The 20,000-nt window shown below is 41.7% G+C and overlaps 1 protein-coding gene across 1 annotated transcript in view; it reads left to right on the forward strand.

The window, feature by feature from the left end:
- The first annotated feature begins 7,020 nt into the window (after nucleotides 1–7,020).
- The window catches only part of tiparp (TCDD-inducible poly(ADP-ribose) polymerase), a 29,868-nt gene continuing 16,888 nt past the window's right edge, over nucleotides 7,021–20,000 (forward strand). The window contains exons 1-2 of the mRNA XM_053623698.1: nucleotides 7,021–7,650; nucleotides 8,440–9,259. Of these exons, the coding sequence (XP_053479673.1) occupies nucleotides 8,445–9,259 (815 nt within the window). The 5' untranslated portion in view covers nucleotides 7,021–7,650; nucleotides 8,440–8,444. The remainder of the gene's footprint in view (nucleotides 7,651–8,439; nucleotides 9,260–20,000) is intronic.

Genomic DNA, 20,000 nt, shown 5'->3' on the forward strand with positions numbered 1-20,000 from the left:
TACTCTTAAAAACGAATTTGATTCGATTCATGTTGCACAAACATCTGGATTGTGCGTTTGTCATCAGTTCAAATATTTACTTTTACCCCCGGATACTTACAGTATAGTGCGTTTAAATGTGAACACGTTTTGACTTTTGCTTAAGACCTTGGTCTCGGTTCTTCTACTTCTAAAACAGCGTTACTCAGTAGTTTTCGCACCCCTGCATGGAGCGCATTCCATTTAAACAGATTTTCTTTTTTCTTCAGGACGGCGGATTTGACTTTTTTTTTTTTCTCGTCTTATTAACTTCAAGAAAGGAAAAAAGTTCAAGAGAGGCTGGTGAAAGAACGTCCCGCACCGTTAAAAGCATCTGTAAATGGATACAAAAAGTGCCAGGTGGTTGTTGTTTTTTTAATTAACTGGCAACTTGCTGTTGTATTAGAGGATTAAAATACTTGAAGACATGCTGTTATAGGAAAATAATCCACTTCTCTGTGGTATCAGTAGCTCGGCTTCATCCCACCACTCTGTCGATGATTATTGATCAGTTTCCTGTAACATCACGACCCTGAGTGTTTTATACCTTACCTGTTGTCTAGTTGAATTAAAACCCATCTGCTCCCTGAAGGGCTGGGCTTCAGGCCTGCTTTTAGTGCCTTTTTGTTTTCACAATGACGAGGCAGAAGAAGGGGATGAGTCATGCTGTTACGTAAATGAGATGAAGCTCGGTGAGGTGAACGGAGGTGGATCTGAAACCCTGTGATTGATATGAAGAAGAGAAGAGAGATGACTTTGGCTTTTCCAAATGTTTTGCCTGACCTTTGACTTTCCTTTCCCCCTGCATCTTTGGTGGCCCTGAGAAAAAGGAGCGGCTTTGATCCGAGTTTCGCCTGCCGGGTGATCTGCCCCCCACGTGTAGATGAGCACGACGGGGGGTGTCGGAGGGGAGGAACGCCTGAAGAACACGGCATTGTTTCCGTCTTCCTGTCTTCTTTGGACAACGGCACCACTGGAGGCTCTTTGTTTTGGCTGACCTCTCTCTTTCGACCCAAACTACGACTCCGGGCCACAACCTTTCTTCATCCTCCCCCGTTCTTCGTCTTTTCTTTACTGCGATCCCACAAAGACCTGCGCTTTAAAAAAAAAAAAGAAAAAAAGAAAAAAAGGTCTCTTCAGCAAGCACTTGTGTATGTCTGGTTATATGCAGTCAGCTACTCAATATAAGACAGGTCAGAGGGTCAAATCCCCAGACGTCCTCTAAGCAGACAGACGCAGTGCGTTTATAAAGCATACAATTAGGAGCAAATTCGACAGAAAACCAGAAAAGAATCTAAATATAGCGTACGATCCCAAATGGCCGATCCTCCAGTGAGTTAGAGGATATTTCCGGCGTAGAAGACTTGTTTATTAACCTCCTCGGTTCAGAGAGCTTAAATATTGTTTAACAATACCGACAATAATTAACATGCTGCTCAGTAATCTACAAATTATTTAGCGTAAAGCAGGGGTGTCCAGTCTTATCCGGAAAGGGCCGGTGTGAATACAGGTTTCATTCCAACCAAGCCCGTCATCCTTAAAAAAATAAATAAATAAATAAAACACCACATATCTATTATAGAGATATTTGTATTGACTGTTAAACCTCAGAGTAAAGGGCATACCGTAAGTACTACTCGTATGGGATTAGTTCTGTTGGACGTACAGTATGTATCTTCAGTAATGTTGCCCGAGGACGTCTGTAGTAACCGTGATCAGTTTTGTACAGGATAAACGATCCCGGTATAAACCACAGAGATGGGAGTGTCTTCACAATGTTTGTACTAAACATACATTCCATACATACTGTACCCCTCACACCTCATTAAAAAGAAAAACAACTCATCTCTGGTTTTTTTTTTTTACCTTTATTAATAAGTGTTTGTCGTAGGTCTTGTTGTTGCGCAATTTGCGCTCGATCATTAGAAAAATACATTAGTAGGTCACATGACCATACCATGTGAAGCATGTGTGTATGCTATAGCTGTGCTAGGATCTCAATAGCGTACTTAATATCGCTTCTCTGACGCACTGGAGCATTTCTATACGTGTATTTTGTATTTCGTGTTTCGATTTTGGTCGGGAGGTGATACGAAGAAAAGAGAGTGAGCGCTTTCTGGAGGAAAAACCCCGTACATTTTTCGTCTTCGGTGTAAAGGCGGATTCGGAGAGGACTCAAACTCCAGAGGTACTCTAGGAATAATGACGTCACCCCGTCTCCCCATGTAAAACTAACCACGTCCACATAGGGCTATAAATATTTCAATCGACGAAATAATTCTTTCGTTTTGGCTTTGTGTGTCAGTGCTTATTGTGCGCGCGTGGGAATGTACTGTACAGACGTCACTGTTTCATTCCAGGTTTCGGATTCAATGGAAGAGGACACGTGCAGACACGTTCATCCACAAACGAGCGCTTTTCCTTTGGCCTTGTGATCGAGGGGAAGGGTTTCAATGTCCACAGCGTGTTTTCCCCCTTTGTGTTCATTCGGCACAACAATTCGATGCAGTTCGCCTGGCGAAATCTTCAAGAAAGCAGATAGAGCCGAATGGATACAATCTGTATAGAACCTGTCGCTTAAATGAAATACAGATTTGGCAGAATTATTGGCACCCTGAGGTATATTTACAAGAAATGCAAACTAATTGTCATTCTTGAGCAATGTTAATGTATATGGATAGGAACTATCCACTCTCTGTGGTACACGTATCTCTACCTATCTACCTTTAGAATAAGATTTAAGGTACGTAAGATTTAAGAGTACACTATATGCAATTTTTTAAAACATAGTGAAGGTAGACAAGATAAGGGCACCATCACAGAGACAACCAACGGTACAGTTTAGTACCCTTTATTTCAGAGAGTGCAGATTATTTTAGCTCAAAACCTGATCACTCAGCCAAGACGTTAACATTTGTGCATATTTTTCTATGAAGTTATTGAATCAACACAGGACTTGAGACGAAATCAACTATGAAGTAAAGTCCAAGATTCTACTATCCAACTATCTTCAACCTTATTACACATGACAGGAAGAGACGCAGCAGTGTTACTGTCTATATCAATTATGTGGGGTGCCAATAATTTTGAAACCAGTATTCTGCAGAAGTAAAAAGGACTAGAGCTATATTGTAGGGCGGGGGGGGGGGGGGGGGGGGGACAAAATAAAAGCATTCTGATATGTTCAAGAGTAAACTGTGAAAGGAGGATGAGCTATTGTTTTACTGCTTGTTTTCAGAACGGGTGCCAATAATTTTGGAGTTGAGTGTAACTCTGTTTGACAATGTACCTAATAGCTTTAACTTTATTTTTTAAAATAGGAAACAAGCATAAGCCATGTGATTATGTGATTTCAGGGCTGGACAGAATTGGCTGAACATCAAGGACACAAGAAATTCAACACAAGCAAAGACTCAGCGTGTCTCATCACTTGGGTTTACAGAGTTACACCCATGCATTTTATACAGGTTTCATACCTGGGTTTAAAAAAGGGACATGGGGACAGTTAAAAGTGCGTCCTTCGTTATAACATCATTCATAACATAAGTGTGTCCTTCTTATTATAACATCATTCATAACATAAGTGTGTCCTTCTTATTATTATTATACATCATTCATAACATAAGTGTGTCCTTCTTATTATAACATCATTCATAACATAAGTGTGTCCTTCTTATTATTATTATACATCATTCATAACATAAGTGTGTCCTTCTTATTATACATCATTCATAAGTGTGTCCTTCTTATTATTATTATACATCATTCATAACATAAGTGTGTCCTTATTATTATTATAACATCATTCATAACATAAGTGTGTCCTTCTTATTATCATTATACATCATTCATAACATAAGTGTGTCCTTCTTATTATTATTATACATCATTCATAACATAAGTGTGTCCTTCTTATTATTATTATACATCATTCATAAGTGTGTCCTTCTTATTATTATACATCATTCATAACATAAGTGTGTCCTTCTTATTATTATACATCATTCATAACATAAGTGTGTCCTTCTTATTATTATTATACATCATTCATAACATAAGTGTGTCCTTATTATTATTATACATCATTCATAACATAAGTGTGTCCTTCTTATTATTATACATCATTCATAACATAAGTGTGTCCTTCTTATTATTATTATACATCATTCATAACATAAGTGTGTCCTTATTATTATTATACATCATTCATAACATAAGTGTGTCCTTCTTATTATTATACATCATTCATAACATAAGTGTGTCCTTCTTATTATTATTATACATCATTCATAACATAAGTGTGTCCTTCTTATTATTATTATACATCATTCATAAGTGTGTCCTTCTTATTATTATACATCATTCATAACATAAGTGTGTCCTTCTTATTATACATCATTCATAACATAAGTGTGTCCTTATTATTATTATTATACATCATTCATAACATAAGTGTGTCCTTCTTATTATTATTATACATCATTCATAACATAAGTGTGTCCTTCTTATTATTATTATACATCATTCATAAGTGTGTCCTTCTTATTATTATACATCATTCATAACATAAGTGTGTCCTTCTTATTATTATACATCATTCATAACATAAGTGTGTCCTTCTTATTATTATTATACATCATTCATAACATAAGTGTGTCCTTCTTATTATTATACATCATTCATAACATAAGTGTGTCCTTCTTATTATTATTATACATCATTCATAACATAAGTGTGTCCTTCTTATTATTATTATACATCATTCATAAGTGTGTCCTTCTTATTATTATACATCATTCATAACATAAGTGTGTCCTTCTTATTATTATTATACATCATTCATAAGTGTGTCCTTCTTATTATTATACATCATTCATAACATAACTGTGTCCTTATTATTATTATACATCATTCATAACATAACTGTGTCCTTATTATTATTATACATCATTCATAAGTGTGCCCTTATTATTATTATACATCAATCATAACAAGTGTGCCCTTATTATTATTATTATACATCAATCATAACAAGTGTGCCCTTATTATTATTATTATACATCATTCATAACATAAGTGTGTCCTTATTATTATTATTATACATCATTCATAACATAAGTGTGTCCTTCTTATTATACATCATTCATAACATAAGTGTGTCCTTCTTATTATTATTATACATCATTCATAACATAAGTGTGTCCTTCTTATTATTATACATCATTCATAACATAAGTGTGTCCTTCTTATTATTTACATCATTCATAACATAAGTGTGTCCTTCTTATTATTATTATACATCATTCATAACATAAGTGTGTCCTTCTTATTATTATTATACATCATTCATAAGTGTGTCCTTCTTATTATTATACATCATTCATAACATAAGTGTGTCCTTCTTATTATTATTATACATCATTCATAAGTGTGTCCTTATTATTATTATACATCATTCATAACATAAGTGTGTCCTTCTTATTATTATTATACATCATTCATAAGTGTGTCCTTCTTATTATTATACATCATTCATAACATAACTGTGTCCTTATTATTATTATACATCATTCATAACATAACTGTGTCCTTATTATTATTATACATCATTCATAAGTGTGCCCTTATTATTATTATACATCAATCATAACAAGTGTGCCCTTATTATTATTATTATACATCAATCATAACAAGTGTGCCCTTATTATTATTATTATACATCATTCATAAGTGTGTCCTTCTTATTATTATACATCATTCATAACATAAGTGTGTCCTTCTTATTATTATTATACATCATTCATAAGTGTGTCCTTCTTATTATTATACATCATTCATAACATAACTGTGTCCTTATTATTATTATACATCATTCATAACATAACTGTGTCCTTATTATTATTATACATCATTCATAAGTGTGCCCTTATTATTATTATACATCAATCATAACAAGTGTGCCCTTATTATTATTATTATACATCAATCATAACAAGTGTGCCCTTATTATTATTATTATACATCATTCATAACATAAGTGTGTCCTTATTATTATTATTATACATCATTCATAACATAAGTGTGTCCTTCTTATTATTATTATACATCATTCATAAGTGTGTCCTTCTTATTATTATACATCATTCATAACATAACTGTGTCCTTATTATTATTATACATCATTCATAACATAACTGTGTCCTTATTATTATTATACATCATTCATAAGTGTGCCCTTATTATTATTATACATCAATCATAACAAGTGTGCCCTTATTATTATTATTATACATCAATCATAACAAGTGTGCCCTTATTATTATTATTATACATCATTCATAAGTGTGTCCTTCTTATTATTATACATCATTCATAACATAAGTGTGTCCTTCTTATTATTATTATACATCATTCATAAGTGTGTCCTTCTTATTATTATACATCATTCATAACATAACTGTGTCCTTATTATTATTATACATCATTCATAACATAACTGTGTCCTTATTATTATTATACATCATTCATAAGTGTGCCCTTATTATTATTATACATCAATCATAACAAGTGTGCCCTTATTATTATTATTATACATCAATCATAACAAGTGTGCCCTTATTATTATTATTATACATCATTCATAACAAGTGTGCCCTTCTTATTATTATTATACATCATTCATAACAAGTGTGCCCTTCTTATTATTATTATACATCATTCATAACATAAGTGTGTCCTTATTATTATTATACATCATTCATAACATAACGCGCTTGGCTTCGTTCAATCCGACGATGACCGCTGATAACCTCTGGTCCGGTTGTTTACCGTTTTACCGGAAGGTGTCACGCGCTACCTACATAATTGACAGCGGTGTAGTTAACAATGCACAGGTCCTCGCGCGGAGCGAGCTTCCATTATTCCATCGCTCGCTCTCTCTCTCTCTCTCTCTCTCTCTTTCTCACACACACACATACACACACACCATAACCCACATGAAACGCTGAATTTGTGAGTGGTTTTTTTTTTTTAACTTTATTTATTTATTTTACCGTGCGTCCGTTGGGATCAGTTTTAATTACGCGTGTTTATGTCTGTGAAAAGCTGTAGGGTTCTTTTTTAAATTACATGCATGACGTTTTGTTTGTTTGTTTGTTTGCTTCTTTATGTATTCGTGATTAAAACTATCAGCATTGCTCTCTTTAATGTTTCTACTCGCTTCATAAGCGCAAAAACCGGTAGGGTGAGTCAACAAGCACGCGCACGTCGCTCAACTTCCTGGTCTGTTTTTTTCCGCCTCTCTCTGCTCCCAGTTCTGTCACAAGCCCCGCCCCTTGAACTCGAGCGACTGCGCGAGAGAGAGAGAGAGAGAGAGAGAGCGCACAGTCGGTACAGCGCACTGAATGGTAGATGTGCGTTTGTTCCCCGCGAACAGGACACACCGTGGCTGCGCGGGGAAGAAAAGGAAAGAGCGTACGGTCTTGTGCGTGAGCGCTTTTTCGTCGCGCGCGTGTCCTCTTCTCGTCCTCTCGTTGTCGCGGACACGTCGTTGACACGCTCATGCTCGAACGGGAGTACGACTTGAGCGGACGGCGCCGTGGGAGAAACCGGAGGACCGCAGGCTGTTCACAGGTACGGGCAGAGCCACCGAGCCGTGCGTGTGCGCGTGCGCGCACGCGCACCCTCGCCTGTTATGAAAGGAAAGGAAACGATTTTCTCGTGAAGTCTGAATAAGTGGATATGTCGTGCTGTTTTTCTTTTAACGTATAAATTCCGGTTTTGCTCGGGCGAGCTCGCGCTCGGCGGATGGTTGTTTTTTTGTTTTGTTTTGTTTAACGGAAGCCAGTGAGTGTGTGCTACGTGCGGAGTCGCTCGAGCAGCTTTTCACCACCGGCACGTAGGCAGAGTGCGCTCCAGAGCCAAGAGATCTGAATCAAACCCACACCATACGACATGTCCCTCCACCCCAACCCCCACCGCACCCCATCCCTCCTGGGAGCAACGTTTCACATCGGCGGTGATTATACCGCCGCGTTTAAGCGCGCGCTGTTCCATACAATACCGTGGAACGACTCCAGCGCTCGTGCATGGACACTCACAGTGCAGTAGACTTGTATTCGGGCGGTTTGAGACGCAGCCGTTGTGTTTACGATTTGTTTCCGTTTCACTTCACCGCCACTGTGTAGGTTACCTCTCGTTTTAGGTTTTCTCGAGAAAAAAACCCCGATATGAATCACTCCTGACCTGCTGAACCGTACCTCATGATCGCGCGTGCTGAAAATGCATGACTAATATCTAGCGCGTGCAGAGTCTTATCGCTATGAGTTGACGTTATATTTGTTTTTGTCGCACCTTCCGTTCTTCTTATAGTGTGTGTGTGTGTGTGTGTGTGTGTGTGTGTGTGTGTGTTGTGTTTTTAAGAGTCCATGGAGAAAAGTTTAGGCATGATGCTGGAAGCGGAAGACGGAAGGAGTGGAGCTAAAGTGTTGGGAAGCCTGGCCATGGGCGACGGGGAGTTCGCGGATCGGAGGATCGGGCTCGTGGACAAGATCCCGTTGGTGAAACCCTATTTCAAGAAGAAGCACGCGCAGAGGAAACTAGACGCGAAGTGCCTGCGGGCGCTCGAGGACCCCATTCTGAGCACGATACTCGGCTCGGACGACCTGGTGGCCGGAGACGGCGTTTTCGTGCCGCGGAATCCGCCGCCGGCGTCCGCGCAGCCGAGTCTGATGTGCGCCGCGGCCGTGGCGGAGGATGCGCGCGCCGACGCGACGGCGGAGGAGCTCGCGGCGGGCGAGCAGAAAGCGACAGGCGCGACGAGGGACTCCAGCGAGGCGTCTCCGCGCGACGATGCGTCGGCGGCGGCACGGACCTCCGCGCTCGAGGTGGCGGTGAAGGCGGCTGCGAACGGTGCCGAGCCGTCAGCCGTCGCGCGTGGAGGACACGGAGAGCTTTTCCGCGACAAGAGCGACGAGGCCTCTTTGGATCTAGTGTTCGAGCTGCTCATGCAGCTGCAGTATCACACGCGCCAGGACGACGCCGTGCACATCTGCGTGGATTTCTTGCGCGGCGCGTGTCTGTGCGGCAGCGAGTGCGCGCGGCACCACACCGCGCTGCCGTACCACTGGCAGATCCGGCGCGCGGACACGCGCGTGTGGCAGAGTGTATCCGAGGACGCGCAGGAGCAGCTGGAGAGACTCTACTGCAACCCGGACAATGACCAGGTCCGCCTTAAATTCCTGTAAGTGCCACTTCATTTCGAGTTCCAGCTTTCTGGCTGTGTTTTGGTGTGTGTTTTGGTGTGTGTGTGAAATACTTTAGAACCTTTGAAACCTTTTCAGAAAGAGAAACCTTCCGCTTTTATGGTTCTACATAGAACCTTTCGTTTTCCCCAAGAGGGACAGACTCATTCTTCTGCGTGCGTATTGTTGTTATTATTATTGTTTGTTTGTTTGTTTTCCCCCCAAAATTTCAAAGCGCTTTACACAGGGACTTGTACGGCAGACATGTTTGTAGCTACTATAACGCGAGCGCTAACTTGTCCGGCGGGCATTCCTCGACATCGGAAGTAGCTATAAATGGATAAAAAAAAAAAAGCGTGATGTGTCATTCATTAGTGAATGAATAAATAAATAAATAGTTGTACTTGTTTGGAACTCGCTGTAGCGTAACGGGAATAAATCACTTCGGCGTGTGGTAAATCATAAACCTCGGGGCGGGAACAGTGACTCTGCTTCATCACGCCACGCCGTCGCTGATTGTTTTCCTGTAACAGCATGCCACAGAGTGTTTATTCCTCACTCGGCGAAACTTCGATTGTGATGCATTTTGTATAAAGAAAACCTCGGGTGAGCTCGGCCGCAAGGTGTGTTGAAGCGGGTAGAACGTCCGTATGACTGAAACCACATGATTCAGACTCGTCCAAATGAGATAGAACACGCTGCGTGTGTGTGCGTGTGTGTGTGTCATCTGTTCCCTTCTCTCTTGCCTGACGCTGGCGGTCCTGACACAGGGAAGTAAAGTAGTTGACTGACCTGTTTCTCTCACACACACACACACACACACACACACACACACAGGGTCACTGTGAACATGCTCCCACAGAGAGAGCCTCACACGGACAGTGTGTTATTGACACAGCTGTACACTGCACTCGTGTGTGTGTGTTGTGGGTGTGTTGTGTGTGTGTGTGAGGGTCAGGTCAGTGGCATGCGGATAAATGAGGCTCCCACACGCACATGTGCCCCCACACACACAACACACACACAACACACACACGCACACATTCAACTCAACGAGTTCATGCAAATTCTGCCCCGAGTGTAGGAAGGCACACACATGCTTCTCTCAATCACGCTCTCTTTCTTTCTCTTTCTGTCTCACACACACACACACACACACACACACACACACACTTATGGATTAACTAGCTCACCACACAGTGTGGAAAACTTTCCCTAACCAACAGGGCCTTATTGTTTATCCTTTATATTGAGTTAGGGATGCGCAATACGGCAAAATATATCGTATCACGATACTTTTTAATATTTTCACGATACCTGATACGGTTAAAGATAGTGAGCGCTATCAAAACAATCAGGAGCGTTATCCAACAAAAAAAAAAGCCTAGCGTCAGTCAGGGGCGGGTTATTTTCCTATAACGGCATGTCCGGAAGTGTTTTATTCCTCTTGCACTTACACCACAGCCACTTTCCAACAAGTCCAACCCTTTCTGTTTATTTACTATGAAGAACGAGACATCGGCGTTTTTATCTGTTGCGGAATGTTTGTGAAACAGCTCGGTTCCTGTTCTCACTTTGGTTCTAGCAGATATAAACGGTTGTTCTCTCACTTCTCACCTCTCTCTTTTTTTTTCCCCCTCTCTCTTGAAGTTAGTAATATGAAGAAGAAGAAGAAAAAAAAAAACAACAGCTTGTCACGTTACAGAGAAATCGCTTTCTTTAGCGCTGACACTGGAGACTCCTTCCATATCTGTTGAATAAACGAAACCATATCGACGACGTCAAAGGCTTTTAATCTGTTTACGTCCCTATGAATGAGCTGGTACTACCCTAGTGAAGAAAAAAAAAAAACCCCAATAGAAACCATCACAGAGATCCGAATGGTTTCCAGTACAAATACCATTACAAACCAACAGCTGTTAACCATTAAAACCATTATTACTATTGGTCCTTAATGGTATCCACTAGACATAACATGCCACCAATAGAAGGCAACAAAGTTCCAGTAGAGATCCACAGAGACCATTACAGTTTCCATTAAAAACCAATACAATTCCCATTGAAACCATTACAGATTCTATGACTGTTTCTATCGTTGTTGTTGTTATTGTTGTTGTTGTTGTTGTTGTTGTTTCCCCCCAGCATATCATAAACAGCACATTACAACTTCCTGACCAGTCCGAACGAAGGACTCGGGATACGTTAGTGTTAAATGAAGCGTCTCCTCACAGAAAACGTCACCGTATCACAGATAACTCCGTTCTTACTGTAGAAATTATAACGTATTAGATCAACCAAGTTAATATAGATGACATCCTGCTGATCTGACCAATCAGAATTGAGAATCCAGCAGCGCTGTGGTATGATATACATTATTTGACCAATTCTCCCAGCTTTAAATGGAGCCTCTTTCAAGCCTGGAGATCTTCATGTAAATGTATGTGTGAGTGTGTGTGGGTGGGGGGGGGGGGTGTTTGTCACTGAATGAGTGTGAGCGTGACACACACCACGGCTTTTTAAGAACAGCCCGGACGATCTGTCATGGAAATTCGTCCATACTCTGAAGCTTTCAGTGGAATTCCTTTCTCCATTAAACACTGTGCTAATTAACTACACCTCTTTGACACCTCAGGAGTACCTGTGAAGTGTTTAGAGCAAGCAAGCCACCCTACTGTGTGTGTGTGTGTGTGTGTGTGTGTGTGTGTTCTGGACCCCTAAGGGGTATAAGCAGGAGAGGAGATAAGCCCTGCATTGTTTGTGGGTGTTTGCAGTCGCCAGCTGTTTGTTTGGTTTCTGGTCAATATTGCAGCTAATTCCAGGAAAGGCTTTGAGTAACAGTGTGTTAGCATGTTGCTGTGTGTGTGTGTGTGTGTGTGAGAGAGAGAGAGAGAGATGGCAGGGTTAGGGTTAGGCATCACATGTTGAGTATTCAGACCCCTAGCGCAGCATTCTGTAAACGGAAAACACGAGGAATTATAAATGTTTCCCTTTACAAATTATAACTGATTAGCTAATAGCCGTGGCTAGCTAACATAGCACGTATTTCACACCGGCTATCCCGATTTCTACACATTACAGTGGAGTTGTTGATTCAAAATAAACTTTTTTTTACCACAAATATAGTCGGTCAGCAAGACTGTACCGTACGTGTTTGGTGTCTTTTGTTTGTTTTTCTTTACTTCTCTCCTAGCTGCAAGGCTAATCTGGCTAACAGTTAACCGCTAACAGGGTAGAATTAACTGCTGAATCATCACACACTTACCTCAGAAAGGTCATCTTTGTCTCACTGTACACAAATGTACACATGTACATAAACATATATTTTATTTATTTAAAAAAAAAACAACAACAAAACCCCTGAAATTAATGTCATCTAGATCACTTCTAAGTGCCGAGTCAGAAAGATGGCCGTCACTGCTACTGAGGTCATTTGTGTTCGTTTGTTTGTTTGTTTATTTATTTATTCAATGTCATTTTTGAAGTAAAAGTGTTCCGGAAACCGTGTACAGAAGTCAGTTTGCCGTAGTAAACGTGCGAGGAAGGTTTGAGGAGTGCGATGAGAACGATCAAACCGGTCCGCGTGATGCTAGCGTCATGGCGGACATGCTGACTTCGATGTTATGCTAGCCGTGTTAGCCTCGTGCAGAATTCCAGGGTAAAACTACAAAAAGACGTAAAAAAAAATTTCGATTTGGTGTAAAAGGGGAAATGTTTCGCTCGCGTGAATTTTTGTATTTCGTTTGAATTGGGTTTGGTTAGTTGTTTTTTTTTTTTACTTGTTAGCGTACCCGAACCGGCTAGTTTAGCGTAAAACCTTGAGGACTTGAGGACAAACACAACTCTGAAATTCAAAGATATCAGCGTGTGACTAGGAGTTGACCTCTTTACAACCCCTCTGTCATCCAGAGTGCGTGTGTGTGTGTGTGTGTGTGTGTGTGTATGAGAGAGAGTGTGTGAGATGAGGGCATTGACCCTTGACTCATGATTTGGTTTCGTGACAACGGTAGCCATGGAGAGGACAGTGTGACTTTTGCTGTGTGACTCCCGCGAAGTATGAAGGGCATGTTGACCTGAAACCTGGGCGTTTGTGTCCGATAACGTTTGTGTGTGTGTGTGTGTGTTAGTGCCCATTTGGGTGTGTGTGTGTGAGAGAGAGAGAGAGAGAGGGAGGGAGGGAGGGTGAATGAGACAGCATGTGAGATGAGCTGTGGAATTGCTCACCGAGGCGAGGTCGCTCTGGTTTCTCATTAAACATAGTGTCTCCTCTCTAACACACACACACACACACACACACACACACACACACACACACACAGTCTGTGTGATTGCTGGTTCCAAAAAGTGCACACACACTGGCACTTTGAGTGGAACGCTGCGTTTGTGACTACGTGTGTGAGAGAGGAAACACGCCGTCTCTTCCCACCGTGGTCGTTCCGAGCAGAGCGCGTTCCCTCCGTCCCTGAGTTCAGGAACTTCATGAAACCACTCCAGGACCACCCTTGCTTGCTTTCTGGGTGTCTCGCAGAGGAAGCGAGAGAACTCTCCAGCTCATAATGGAAACAAACAGGGGAAGTTGTGAGCGTCGGCAGCGGCTCCTTCTGTCCCTCTGATCTCCTCGAGAGGAAGCCCTGAACACTTCCCGAGCGGCTCTCATTCACACGCGTTTATTACCCCCGACACCTTCGCCGCGGTTTAACGACACCGTCAGCTCGCCGTTTGCACCGAGCGTACGACTGTTACAAGTTTATTTCGTTGTTGTTGGCGTGACAAAACACGAATCACGTGATCCTCAGTGTATTAATTCCTACTTAATGAACATAGGGACATTTAAATCGTATTTATATTGCTACGTGTACACGATTGTCGCCGCCGAAAACGCTCGATTTTGCCGCGGCTTAAAAAAAAAATTCTGATGTAACTTGCGGAGTTTTTTGTGCTTTTTTTTTTTTTTATAAAAAATTTAAGTTTGAATTGGCGAAATCGCAATCGAACGAAATAGTTTGGCGAGGTTTGTTGGTACCCGAGACCTTTTAGCCGGACTCGTGTTCGACGTACGTGACTCGAAGTACACTAAAAAGATTATTTATATCAATAAAATCTATCTATCTCTCAGGATCTTGTTTTTTCTCATCATTACGAGATGTTCTTACAAGATTTAATATCGTAATTCTGAGAACAAGACTATGGGTGTTTTATATTTATAAATATTTATAAATAATGGTTGTATCAATGATTTCTTATCTATCTATATGTATATGTATATATATAAATGTTCTGTTTTTTTTTAAATTATTTTTATTTTTATAACGATTTGAATCTTCTGACAATCCTGTACTGAATCTTTTTGTAAAAAAAAACAAAAACAAATGCTGGAATGTTTTAAATTGAGCTTCGTATCCCAGAACGATTCCTATAGCCAGTGTTCGTAATCGGCTGCTTTAGAGGAACGATGCGAGCGGAGTGAAAACAGACTCCAGAATCGTAATCGAATTTGAATCTCTTCATGGAAATAAGACTTAAGGTCATTTTTTTTTTGCTGTTCCGATTGCAGAACTGTGCCGTGAGCCTCCCGTCTAAACCCGGTACTCATTTGCATATGTTAATAAACCATATAGTGTTGCATATGTATGAGTGTGGTTATTTTTTGAGTTATATTTAGTGTCTGGGAGACGAACACATAATTGCTAATTGCTCTTACTGTGAGTCACCTTTAAGTTTCAACCTTAAATGGGGGGAAAAGTTTTCTGTTTTTATATGAACTGGTGTGTGTGTGTGTGAGTGTGTGCGAGTTTAATCGTCCAGGTGTGGCATCGTGTGATCTTGGTGCACGGGAGGCTCTGATATTTGAACGTGAGAAAGGTTACAGGAAGTTGTTGTTTGTGAGAGAGAGAGAGAGAGAGAGAGAGAGAGAGAGAGAGAGCAGATCAAAAAGGCTAAGAGGGTAATACCATATGAAAACCTTGTTCTTTCTCTGCGTCTCACTCCAATCCACTGAGCCTAACTCAGACCACAAACCACAGCAGGCCCCAAGGTACTTGTTAATGTTGTGTGTGTGTGTGGGTGTGTGTACGTGCGTGCGCACTGCAGGGATCAGGGTGCATGCGGTCAAAGGCCAATTATGAAAGTGTTTTCAGGGCTTGGGCTGGTTTTTCTCTCCTCGGCAGGAACGCACATCTTGAGGTCATCAGCGCCGTGTTGTCGAGAGAAAAACATCCGTAGATCTGAGTCTCAGAGTTTTATCTTATGGTTTTAACAACGTGATATTTTCTCCTAACGACGAGAAATAACAACATCCCGACAGGGGTTTATTTTTATCCCGCCTGACTGTCGACGAGTGAAGCTGGTGATGTGATGTGATGATAGAACAACAATATCGGGTTTAATTAAAGTTGGGTTGTTTTTTGTTTTTTTTTTTTTTTTTTTTTTTTTTTTTGCGATATCGTGATTATCGCGATATTTTTTCAATTATTATTTTTAATTTCGTCGTTTTTGAAATAATTACAGACTGCCTGGAAGCAGCTGATGTTAAAATCTCGTACATTATCTTTAAAATGCGTAAAAAAAAATAATAAAAATTATACATTTGTTCTTTTTTTCGGTGCAAATAAATTTTTTTATTTTTTTAAAAATATTATTTAGGATGCGTTTGTGTATTAATGTTAACAGGTTTTAATTATTAGTTTCATTATTAATTAATTTATTTTTTGCTCAAACCAACATTATATATCAGTACATGCAAGAATTCTTATTTATTTATTTGTTTGTTTGTTTGTTTGTTTTTCAATGCAACTTGAGCATTTTTTATTTTTTTTGGTGCTTTTTTTTTTTTTTTTTTTGGGACGGAAAATGAGTCGGATCGGCGAGATCGCAGGGTTTTTTTTCGCGGTGATGTTCGTCGGTAAACGAGACCTTTTAGCCGACGTCGTGACGGCGTCACGTGACGCGTCTCGGCCCAGATCTGCGGTGGTTCGGAACAACTGCGAAGCTCCTCCTGCGAATATCGCGGAGTTTTGCTCAATTTGGCGTTCGTTTCCGCGATGACGGAATCCCGGAGCGGGCGATAAACCGTGACCGTGCGGAAGAGCGGGAGGATCGGAATAGCTGGATGATTGTTGACGCGCGTTTGTCTCGAGTCAGAAGGGGCGAGAAGGAAAAGGGAAGTGAGTGAAGTTTGAGGCGAAGCTGAGGCGGCTGGATTTTTCTGACGAGAATCATTAGTCAGATAAATGACCGAGTACTTTTCCAGGATGTGCGGCGTGTGTTTACGGAAAGAAACCACAGGTGAAATGCGTCGCGTCTCGTGTGTGTGTGTGTGTGTGTGTGTGTGTGCACTGGCATGCATTTCCTTCTCATGCATTCCTTCCTTCTTTTCCGTCTCGCGCTCTCACACTCTGAGTGCAGGAAGAGCCCGGAGTGATCTGATTGATTTATACAGCGATTTGGAGTCTCCATTTAGAGAAATGTCTGTGTGTTGAGATGATTTAATGTGTGTGTGTGTGTGTGTGTGTGTGTGGAGTGGCTGAGTCATCGACCAGCGAGTCAGGTACGGGTCACGGTCACTGTGGCATGGAGGCGAGCGCTGCATGCTTGTATGGTCAGAAGGATACGATTGAGATTTCGAGATTCTCTCTCTTTCTCTCTCTCTCGTATCACCATGACAACACTATCATCAGGTACAACTCCTGAACACGGTCCAAGTTATGGCACTTTTCCACCAGACGGTGCTTCTCGGATTTGTGAGATTACCCATAATCCTCTCACTGTCGCTTTTCCAACGTCAAACGCAATACCGATGTAAGGTTTTAACATCTTTTTTTTTTTAATCTGTCGCAAACGCTCTTTATCACTGTTTTGCAAAACAGAAGAGAAACCCGAGAGCACGAGTGTGTGTGTGTGTGTGTGTGTGTGTGTGTGTGTGTGTGTGTGTGTGTCACTGGGCCTTCAAGCATGTGGAAATGCGCTGTGGGCATTTGTAAATTGTGCCAGTGTGTTCCTCTTCAGCCCATAATCCTTTGCATTCTGTTCCTGCTCTTTGTGCATGGTGAGAGGAAGAGAGTTCAGCAGTCACGCAGAGGGACAGAGTGAGAGGAACACGCTCTTCTGTAGCACAGCAACATGTTCTCTCTCTCTCTCTCTCTCTCTCACTCTCTCTCTCTCTCTCTCTCTCTCTCTCTCACGCTCTCTCTCTCACGCTCACTCTCTCTCTTTCTCTCTCTCTCTCTCTCTCACTCTCTCTCTCTCTCTCTCTCTCTCTCTCTCTCACGCTCTCTCTCTCACGCTCACTCTCTCTCTTTCTCTCTCACTCTCTCTCTCTCTCTCACTCTCTCTCTCACTCTCTCTCTCTCACGCTCTCTCTCTCTCTCTCACTCTCTCTCATGCTCTCACTCTCTCTCACGCTCTCTCTCTCTCACTCTCTCTCACTCTCTCTCTCTCTCACTCTCTCTCTGTCTCTCTCTCACTCTCTCTCTCTCTCTCACTCTCTCTCTGTCTCTCTCTCTCACTCTCTCTCTCTCTCACGCTCTCTCTCTCTCTCTCACTCTCTCTCTCTCTCTCTCACTCTCTCTCTCTCTCACGCTCTCTCACTCTCTCTCACTCACTCACTCTCTCCCTCTCTCTCTCTCTCACTCTCTCTCTCTCTCACGCTCTCTCACTCTCTCTCACTCACTCACTCTCTCTCTCTCTCACTCTCACACTCTCTCTCTCTCTCTCTCACTCACTCTCTCCCTCTCTAACTCTCACGCTCTCTCACGCTCTCTCTCTCTCTCTCTCTCTCATGCTCTCTCACTCTCTCTCACTCACTCACTCTCTCTCACTCTCACGCTCTCTCACTCTCTCTCTCTCTCTTTCACTCTCATGTGCTCTCTCTCTCTCTCTCTTTCACTCTCATGCGCTCTCTCTCTCTCTCCCTCTCTCTCTCACTCTCATGCTCTCTCTCTCTCTCTCTCTCTCTCTCTCTCTCTGTCTCTCTTTCTCTCTTTCACTCACTCTCTCGGTCTCACTCTCTCTCACCCTCCCCTTCACAATGGAGGAAGTGCTAGGAGGAATTTTTTTAAATTATTCTTAACTAGCATGCTAGCACACTTCACGCCAAACCTTTGCCTGGCTGTTTTCTTCATCTTGCCAAACGAGCCGGCTAGCTCACATCAGCGCCCTGTTTCCTCGAAAGTCTTAACCAGAAACGTCCACCTGAATTTGGCTTCACTCCTAGCAACAGGAAAAAGAAAAAAAACAAATTTCTTTAAATAAGCGAGCGCTAATTAAATACGATAATCAGAACTTCTAGCGCGCGTTTAAGCGTGAAACATTTCTAAATGAAATACCACTACGCTCATTCCTGCTGAAAAACGAACAATAAAAACCCTCAACGAATTTGTAATGGAAGCTTTAATGGTCCCTGTGGGTTTCTACTGGTAATTTGTTGCTATTGGTGGCATGTTACGCCTAATGGATACCATTAAGGACCAATAAACGGAATGGCTCGAATGCTTAACAGCTGATTTGTACTGGAAACCATTAAAATGTCGGTGATGGTTTCTATTGGTTGTTAGATTTTTATTTAGTTATTTTTATTGGCAAGCTTTTGCTAGTATGGCCTAGCACGACCACGCCGGTGAAACCACCGAACCAGTACGGTTGTGTTTTAATGGAATGTGCTGTTCCTAATGGTTCCTGATAGCGTATTTCATTTCAGTCTGACGCTAAAAGAGATCCTGTTTGCCGAACCTGAAAAGGAAATGTGTCAGGAATGTGATGGGGACCATGTAATCCAGATTGTAACGCGGCCACGTGGTTCACGATGTGTCGCGTGCGACCGACGTATGCGGGATGCGTGCGATCGATGCGGCTGACGTCCGTTAGTGTAAATGAAGCGTGAGAGAGAGAGAGAGAGAGAGCGCGAGAGAGCGAGAGAGAGAATCTTGCGCTTGTTTCTGGAACGCAGAATCGTTCCTGAGTCATCATGAGTCAGCAGCTGTGTGCGCGCTCAAACTAGTGACGGTGCGATTCCGGAGAACCAGACACGCCGCTGCGGCAGAACGACCAACGGCCGCTCTGTCCTCCGGTTTCAGTTCTCTGATGACCTGTGGTTGACTTCCCAATACTCCTCTCTGTGTGTGTGTGTGTGTGTGTGTGTGTGTGTGCAGTGCAAATGAAGTGTGATACCCATGAGAATATTTTCAGGTCCTCGTGCTAGCTACGTAGCATTAGCAGAGATCGTAGTTTTCACGCTGCTAGCCAAGAAAACTCTCACCCGTTCAAATATAAAACCCGCCACAGCATATTTAATATAATGATATATATTTATATCACGTTTATGTCTTTTCACACCCGGCTAGCGAAAAAAAAAAAAAGAAGAGAGAGAAAAGGTCTGATATTTTCCTGCTGATGTGTCTTGAGGAGTGCAAGCTAGCGAGAAAGTTGATATTATGCTAGCTAAGCAGAGTTAACTAGCTTTAAATAAAAGCACTTCAGGTCACTTCACCCAAATGTAAGACTCGCTGGTTAGCTAGCTGGAGATATTTATAGAGTTCTTTCCCCGAATAGAAACACCCTCTCACCAAAAGCAAGAGCTTTTGTACCGCACAGACCTGTAGCGAGTTTTTAGTTCTGTTTTCAGAGTTAGTGATTACTCCACCACTGTCCTAATTCACAGGTCACATGTGTGTGTGTGTGTGTGTGTGTGTGTGTGTGTGTGTGACAGCGTCCTGAGAGACGCTCCTGAGCGATACATCTTGCTTTAAT

This window comes from Ictalurus furcatus, chromosome 4, assembly GCF_023375685.1.
Source record: "Ictalurus furcatus strain D&B chromosome 4, Billie_1.0, whole genome shotgun sequence".
NCBI classification, from domain to species: domain Eukaryota; kingdom Metazoa; phylum Chordata; class Actinopteri; order Siluriformes; family Ictaluridae; genus Ictalurus; species Ictalurus furcatus.